The sequence below is a fragment of the Arvicola amphibius genome, chromosome 3 (genome assembly GCF_903992535.2).
Source record: "Arvicola amphibius chromosome 3, mArvAmp1.2, whole genome shotgun sequence".
Lineage (NCBI taxonomy): Eukaryota > Metazoa > Chordata > Mammalia > Rodentia > Cricetidae > Arvicola > Arvicola amphibius.
In genome coordinates this window covers 6,583,982-6,592,683 of record NC_052049.1, presented here as the reverse complement: position 1 = coordinate 6,592,683, position 8,702 = coordinate 6,583,982, and the positions used below count along the sequence as shown (strand labels likewise).

At 43.8% G+C, this 8,702-nt stretch overlaps 1 protein-coding gene across 1 annotated transcript; it reads left to right on the top strand.

The window, feature by feature from the left end:
• Positions 1-2,339: 2,339 nt before the first annotated feature.
• On the top strand, positions 2,340-3,245 carry Tas2r1 (taste 2 receptor member 1). The gene has a single exon (XM_038321248.1). It carries the CDS (start codon positions 2,340-2,342, stop codon positions 3,243-3,245), a length of 906 nt encoding a protein of 301 aa, XP_038177176.1.
• Positions 3,246-8,702: the final 5,457 nt, after the last annotated feature.

The window sequence follows — 8,702 nt, the reverse complement described above, 5'->3', positions numbered from 1 at the left end:
TACCAGGGCACACACATATCCATGCCTTTACGCACATGCATCTGCACATATATGTACCTGCACACATATGCAACTGCACACATATACACACCTTTACACACACGTATCAACACATATATGTATCTGCACACCTATGTACCTTTACACACAAACACACCTTTGCACACATGCACACGTACATATATGTGCACCTTCATACATATGAACATCTGTATACATATGAGCACAAGAAAACATGGCTGTCTCAAACAAGTTGGTGACCAGACTTGTCCTGGGGTAGCAAGTTTTGACAGTCATTATGCTTGTTGAAGAGAAAATGACAAAAAAAACATAATTAAAAACTGTGGTTTAAGCCTTATGCATTGTGGTTTTGCTCTATTGTCTCTGTTTCTCAGGATGGCTCTAACAGTTGCAGTGAACTATCTGAGACTGCAGCGGCCTCTATAGCTGCTGGAGTGCAAAGGACAATCGGGTTGGCTGTGGTTGAGTTGTTGGAAGACGGTGTGTTCCCTTTCCTGTCAGTGCTGAGATGTTTACTGTTGTTCTGGACTCTGACCTTCCCTCCCTCTTCTCACTTGGGTTGTTGTGGACTCCGGCGATCCAGTTTGCAATAGCGAACCTTGTGACCCGTGCTGGAGACACAGCAGAGACTGACTCGTGCTGTCAATGCTAGGGCACTGCTAGAACAGAGTGACCTGTCAGTGTTGTACACCGGCTGTCCTGGAAGCCAGAGTTAGACATGACCTTGCAGAGTGGCAGAGATCTCTCCCTCTGCTATGTTGAGTTTGGTTCCCCTTCACAAACCAAGCGAGGAATGAACAAATGAACGACTGAATGAGTTACGAGCCTCATGGTGCATAGGGCACATCAGCCCTGTTTGCAATTGATGTGCCAGGCACAGCGGCAGGAAACCTGAGTGAGAACAAGGAAGTCCAGGTAATATAAGGGTTTTGGAGCTCTTGGCTTCACTATGGCATAGATGGATGCTCCTCCATTTTTGCTTTCCTAGGCTCCAAAATGCAAAGTAAAAGTGACTTCATTTGGTGGGTTTCCTTCCAACAGAGGAAGAACAATGAGTCTTATGTCATCATCATTCTCCAATATGGATCTGTGTGATAGTGTCCACTCCCAGACTGCCTCCTTCGACTGCTGCTGGAGGACTTTCCTGTGGATCTTTGTGTGTATGTATGTATGTTGTATGTTCATGTTTGAACATATTCATTTGTGGTGAAATCAGAGTTCAATCATGAGTATTGTTCCTCAAGGATGTGGTTCACCTTGCTTTTTATAAGACTTGGCTAGTGTCAGCTGAAATAGCTTGGTTGGAAAATCATCAGACTGAGGATTTTGCTAGGCAGACTGATCAGTGAGCGCAGAGATCTGCCTGCTTCTGCTTCCCTGATGCTGGAAGGCAGGTGAGCATGTATCACCATAGCTGGCTTTTTTTAAAACTGTGACTTCTGGGGAGATTGAATTCAGATCCCCACACTTGTGCTGCAAGCACTTTACCAACTGAGCCATCTCCATCTTCCTAGCACCTGTTAGCCCATGTCTCATGGTACCGTCTCCGTCTTCCTAGCACCTGTTAGCCCATGTCTCATGGTACCATCTCCGTCTTCCTAGCACCTGTTAGCCCACATCTCATGGTACCATCTCCATCTTCCTAGCACCTGTTAGCCCATGTCTCATGGTACCATCTCCGTCTTCCTAGCACCTGTTAGCCTATGTCTCATGGTACCATCTCTGTCTTCCTAGCACCTGTTAGCCCACGTCTCATGGTACCATCATCTCAGTCTCCCAAACACCTGTTAGCCCATGTCTCATGGTCTGTGGTTTATCATCTAACAGCATTGCCGTGGTCCTGAACGGCTGATTTTGCAGACTGGAGAACTAGTGTGAAGGTATCTTACACTCCTACCCCTATGGCATCACTATGACAGAAGTGATTTGTCTTTATGTTGCTGGAGGATGCCTCATTAGCATTAAGTAGAATATAAGTAAGTTTAGCTGTGAAGGAGCTCCTACTAGCCACCTGAAGGGATCTGGTTGCACCATTTGCTTGTGATAGCTTTGACACCTAAGCAGACCTAAAAAATGCAAAAACCATCAGGAAGACATAATTTGTTTCGACAGTATCTCTTTCTCATTTGGCTGTCTTTGAGTTGAGAAGGAAACAGTATAAACAAACGAGTCCCACTTTCCTCTTCCATTGCCTGCCTGGTTAGCGTCGTCTCCAAGGGGGCTCTGGTCCAATTGAAAGAAAGCAGAAATCACACACGACTGAGACTGTGCAGAACTCTTTGCAGTATTTTAAGAAGTCATTGGTTTTTCCCTTTAAAATGCTGGAAGGTCATACGTTCTTCTTCTTTCTGGTTATGATGGTGCAAATGCTCACTGGAATCCTGGCAAATGGCCTCATTATCGTTGTCAACACCATTGACATGGTCTCTCGGAGGAGAATGATCCCACTGGATCTACTTCTTTCTTGCCTGGCAACCTCTCGGATCATTCTGCAGTTGTGTATCTTTTTTGCACAACTGGGTATATTCTGTTTGGCAAAGCACTCTATATTTACCGACAACGTTGCCTTTGTCTTCTTTATAAATGAATTGGGTCTTTGGTTTGCCACATGGCTTGGGGTTTTCTATTGTGCCAAGATTGCTACCATCCCTCACCCACTCTTCTTGTGGCTGAAGATGAGGATATCCAGGTTGATTCCGTGGCTGATCCTAGGATCTGTGCTCTATGCAACCTTTACTACTGTGGCCCTTGGTGGAGAGGCTTCAACAGTTCCCAAACAAATCTTTTTAAGTTTTTTTTCTAAAAATTCAACTCAGGTCAGACCGATACCTGCCATGCCCCTGTCTGTCTTCATCCTGGGACTCACACTGCCGTCATTCATCTTCATTGTTGCTGTTCTGCTCTTGATCTTCTCCCTGTGCAGCCACGGCTGGAAGATGAGGACTATGAGGGGCACCGGGGAGCCTTGCAGACATGGCCACATCAGTGCGATATTGTCCATTCTATCGTTCTTGATCCTATACTTCTCCCACTATATGGTGGCTCTTGTGGTCTCTACCCAAGGCTTCCACCTAGGAAGCACAGCCTTTCTATTCTGCGGTTTGATGATTGGTATATACCCCTCATTACACTCTGTCATCTTAGTTCTAGGAAATCCCAAGCTGAAACAAAATGCAAAAATGTTCATTGTCCATTGTAAGTGCAGTCATTGTGCAAGAGCATAGTCATTTCAAGAAGGCGATGCGGTCACTTGCCAATACCTGTCACTCATCATTCAGCCAACAAAGCATCCTTCTCAAGTGTATGTAATAGCATCTTAATCATCCAGCCTGAGGCTTACTGCTAGGTTTGCTAAAAATTAACTAGATCATCAGATTGCCACCATCCCTCATCCACTCTCCTTGGCTGAAGGTGAGAACTCTCCGGTTGGTACTGTGGCTGATCCTGGGGTCTGTGCTCTATGTAACTGTGACTGCTATCATCCATAAAGTTATTTGATTATAAAAGCACAACATATGTTGTTGGATGACGTCAAGGTTCATATCCCAGTTCTGATGTATAAGTCCCATCTTGTAAGATGATGTCACTGATGATGAAGGACAAATGAAGCAAGGGCCTTTCTAGATGGCTTGCTGCAGTGCTTATGAATCGATAATTTTTTCTCAAAGTAAAAAGTTTAAAGAGAAGAAAAGCACAAGATTGGACTTACAAGGCCTGGAGAACAGAACACTAACATCTCATGTTGGTTGCCTAAACTCAGACACCATCTCAGACTTGAATGAGTTGACTGGGTATGTCTTGATTGCAAGAATATCTTTTCTGTCTTGCTTGCTGAAGTCACAGAGAGTAAAGCCACTCTTCTTCTTAGGGTCAGAAAGGAAGCTGAGGACAGCCAGGTCTTCTCTGTCCTTGTGAGAATGTTCACCTCCTCCAAGAGCAGAAAACCTAGTGGCACAACTGTTAGGAAGGCTGGTAGACAGAGAAGGTGGAATTTTAAGAGGTGGAAGAGAATGAAGACGAGGAGGTGGAGGAAGGAGCTCTTTGTTTCCTGTAATTGTACATCTTCAACAGACAATGGCTTGCAAAGGCCTTTCATTTTGCATTTGTGCACTCCTGTCTGAGGGGGGTCCTTTTGACTGATAGTAACAATTTGACAATCCCACTTCCCATGTCTTCTTAATGCAGCAATATCAGTAGGGGTGAATGGGGCTCATAAGGTCTCCATGTCATAGATACATTTTCTGTTGGGAAGATGACTTAGGAAACTCTCTCTCTCTCTCTCTCTCTCTCTCTCTCTCTCTCTCTCTCTCTCTCTGTACCAGAGTATCATGTGTCATGCATTTTCATACATGTAAATAGTGTAAGTAATCACATCTGCTTCAATATCCTCCTTTGCTTACTCCTCTTTCCCTTCGTTTTCTCATATAGTCTTTTTTTTTCAATCTGATTTCTGTATGTGAGAGAAAATGTGGCATTTCATCTTTCTGAGTTTGGCTAATTTCGGCTAACACAGTGATCTCTAGTTCTAGCTGCTTACCTGCAGATGACGTCATTTTACTCTTCTTGATGTATGACTAACCCTCTGCTGTATTGTATTTATAATACATTCTCTTTGGTTACTGTCAATTGTCATATGGGTCAGTTCTCAGCTCTTGTGAACAGTACCATTCAGATGCCAGATTCTGACTGTATTACAACCCCTGCTTTAACAATGCTAGTTAATAAGATGTCTTGTAAGATGTGATTGTGATACTAATATTAGCAAGAGCTTTTGAAAGAATAAACAAAACAAGAATTAAGTACTCTGAAGACATTGCACAGTCTCCTTTCCTCCCAGACTCGTCTCTGATTATTTTGCTATTGGTGCTGTAGAGGAAACCATTGCTCAGTTTCGGAAATGGCACCCTCACCGGCTCCATCCCTCAGACGGTCTTTGTCTATTTGCCCACCCTCCGCACTGTCTATCCCTTACTTGCCCTCTTGCTCCAAGAGCTGGGCTTGCTGTGCTTTGGAGATGGTTTTGGTACAGGATTCCTGGGCTTCTGTTGGGGTTGAAACTTCCTCCCCAGTTGTTGGAAACCTCACTGACTACAGTATTCAAGTTATTTAGAGGCGCCACCTTTGGAGGGTGATGGTGATGAGATAAGGTATCTCATTATAGCCCTCATGATTGGTCCCTGGTGGGTTCATCATAAGGAGAGAGTGCAGAGGAGACTGGTGTGTGCACTCTTCCTCTTCCTCACTATGAGATGCAGTGCTCCCGGATGTTGCTATCAAAAAAGCCACGGTAAGGTACCTGACACTGACCCCAAACCAAAAATCCAGGTGAACCTCTTATTGATTTATTTATCTTGAGGGGTTGGGTAACGTAAGTGGTTCATGGCATAGTATTATTGGCGATGGAAAATGTACCAAGGCAGGGCTGACTCCCAGGAGCTGTGGGCCTGAGATCTCCTCCATGGTCCACCAAGAAATCTCATAACCGTGTTCCACCGCTGTCACTTCCAGTTAACTGTGGGTTCGGAGGAAGGCTCTTCCTGAAAAGGGACTAGCGGGAATATTCTGTTTCCCACAGAGGAGAGACACAATCCCTAGTGGAGTCTCTCACTGGCCATGACTCCAGGAGATCTGCACAGGGCCCAGTGGTGAACCATGTGACATCATTGTCCACTCTCAATCTATTTGCTTATACACACAAACTTTTAAAAATATTAAATGTCATAATTTGGATATCAAAATAATATGTAGTCTAGAATGTCTCACAAGTGATAGATGTCTCCTACATTCTTACTTATAGATGCAGCAGCTGCTGGAGGGTAGACTACTCTGGACTTGGAAGTGCTAGGCAGACATTAGCATTTAATGATTACCCTTGGACTTGAGGCTAATGATTTCTTGAAGCTAATGACCATCCTCAGTCTTCCAGACAGTTCAAAGGTTACACCCACTTGAATGTTTATGATCCTATTTCTCAGGTTATGAATATTCTAATTTTAGGCTTGGGTAATATGGCCTACAAAAATTTGCCCACTTATAAGTGTTTTGAGTGAGACAACACAGGTCAGCAGAAATACACGTGAAAGTGGAAGAAGCTCCCCACTGTGACAATTGACTTTGGTAGCCAGCAGATGACAGATGTTTCAGACAGATGGCACCACATTGGAGTCAAATCCAAATGGACAAAGCAGGGAGAGTCACGGGCATTGATGGTCTTGCTAGGAAGTAAGTGCACAGTCTGGTTCTGTACATTAGCATGGTAGGCATGTTTTATTATTATTATTATTTATTATTATTATTATTATTATTATTATTATTTTTCCCTCATAACTCATTGGAAAACATGAAATGTGTGTCCCTGGAAGAATCACAGAGAGAAAAGCCACGGAGAGCTGATGGCAGTTAACAGCAACACGGGGGCATTGGATTTCCTGCTTTCTTGACAAACGAATGTAATCCCCTTCTTGGTGTATTAGACCATCCAATACATCCCCCACACACCTTTTCAGTACTAAATAATGTTCACTTCTAAGATGTGAAGTTAACGTTTGGGTTAGTAGCTATGGCATCTAGAGCGGCTTAATCATTTTGGGCTGAGCATTAGAAGTTGATGATTGCATTCTATCGTTTAAGACATATTCAAATCACTGCTGCATAGTTTTTTTTTAAATTCTGTATTGTATTGTTTCTATCTTAAATGTTTCATAGCAATGAATTAGCTAGCTACTCCAGAGTACTGATAGTATGCCTATTTTTTTTTGTTTTGTTTTGTTTTGTTTTTCGAGACAGGGTTTCCCTGTAGTTTCTAGAGCCTGTCCTGGAACTAGCTCTTGTAGACCAGGCTGGCTTTGAACTCAGAGATCCGCCTGCCTCTGCCTCCCGAGTGCTGGGATTAAAGGCGTGCGCCACCACCGCCCGGCTAGTATGCCTATTTTTTAAGTGACTGGAGGTTCCTTTAATTTTCAGTACAGCCTTTCTGAGAAAAAAAATATTCACTGCAACTGTTTCCGTGTTTGAGGATGCTATGGACCTCGGTAACAGAGCATGTTAGCTTCTCTCAGCTAAACTTCTCACTGATTTAGGGACTTAGGGACACACACACGCACAGAGAGACATACACACACACACACACACACACACACACACATATGCGCGCGCGCAAAGTTGATGTGTGGCAGGGTAGTGGGTGCATCTGGGAACAAGCAGGGACAAAGTCTAATAGCCAGACTGAACCTATCTCTTGATGAGCCCTCACTGAACAAGCCAAGGGACTGAACCATGGGGAATGTCTGATTCTTGAGAGGACTGGCAGGCAGAAAATGGTGCAGGACCCCAGGCTGTGGCTACAAGTGAAACAGGACCTCCATGTGACTGTAGAGACGGATGACTTCTGGCCCCTGCCATCCCCATTTGGACAGCAGATGTTATCCTTCCAAGTCTTCCTTCTCTTGAAGCCCCATGTACTGGCTTCAGAAACACTGTCCGGGTCTGACTGTTGATCTAAAGCTTGGTTTCTTTATAAATTCTCTAGAACATTTATCACTTCTACTCTGAGAAAAGCAGATGGGAGTTCTGAAATGAAGGCTCACACTTCTATCATAAGGTATGACATCATCAGTGCTGTTTCCCTGGGGAATAGACCCAGACAACCCCGCTCTCTGCCATGAGGCAACCGAAGGTATGGCATGGTTTGTATAGGTTCCCTTAGTCCATAAGTGAGTCAAACCACTGAGTTTATAAATCTTGAGACCTGTCTCCTTTGCTCTCCTCATAAGGACACCACCTGCTGAACTGGGTTACTACAGCAATGTCTGCAAAGCCTATAAACATCAACCAGAAGTAACTCTCAGTTTCTCCACCTGTAGAATGGGGAGAAGAATGAAGATAGACCAAATATAACCAAGCCTCAGGCCCATTGTTATCACAAAGAACATCACTATAAGATTGGAGACTGTGATAGAGACCAACAGCAGCGTGACATGTGATGGTCAGAATGTGGGTACAAATTCATGGCCTCTTATTCTTTAGGTGTAGTCTTTACACATGCAAATGCACATGTTTATTAAGACAACCCAGGGAGATCATTTAGTATGGCTGATATGAGTTTAGGGATAACCTCATTAGACTGGCTAGGCAATAGGAAAGGTGTGCCTGGAGAAGCATTATTCTTTCCCTCTCTCTCCCCTCCCCATACCCTTCTCCCTCTCTACCTTCTTCCCCCCCGCCCCTCAGAAGCCATCAATCTGCCTGTGGCTCTTCTTCTAGGGGTGACAATTATAACTGAAGTATAAGAGATCATCAATTTGAGACGGAGTAGGAGGGACATGGGAGGAAATGGAGCGAGAAGGGGGAAGAAGAGAATAATTTAAATACAGTATTTATATATGAAATTCTCAAAAAAATGATGTAGGAACAATCCGAGTTTCCATCAGCAAATGAGGGGAGCCACAACATGTGGTATGCCCAACCTATGAGATATTATTAAGTATTTTATTAAGGGATAAAATATATGCTACAACAGGGATGAATTTTGAAGACATTATGCTAAATTAAAGAAGACAGGTATTGTACAATCACACATGTATGTTGTTCTTAGAACATGAAAATCTATGCAGACAAGGTAGAGGGTAGCGGATGCTAAAGTGGGAGAGGGAACGGGGAGCCGGTGCTTCATGGTATAGAAT

Bases quoted from the DNA above. Each gene is read 5' to 3' on its own strand.
- Tas2r1 (XM_038321248.1), top strand. From the start codon at position 2,340: ATGCTGGAAGGTCATACGTTCTTCTTCTTTCTGGTTATGATGGTGCAA.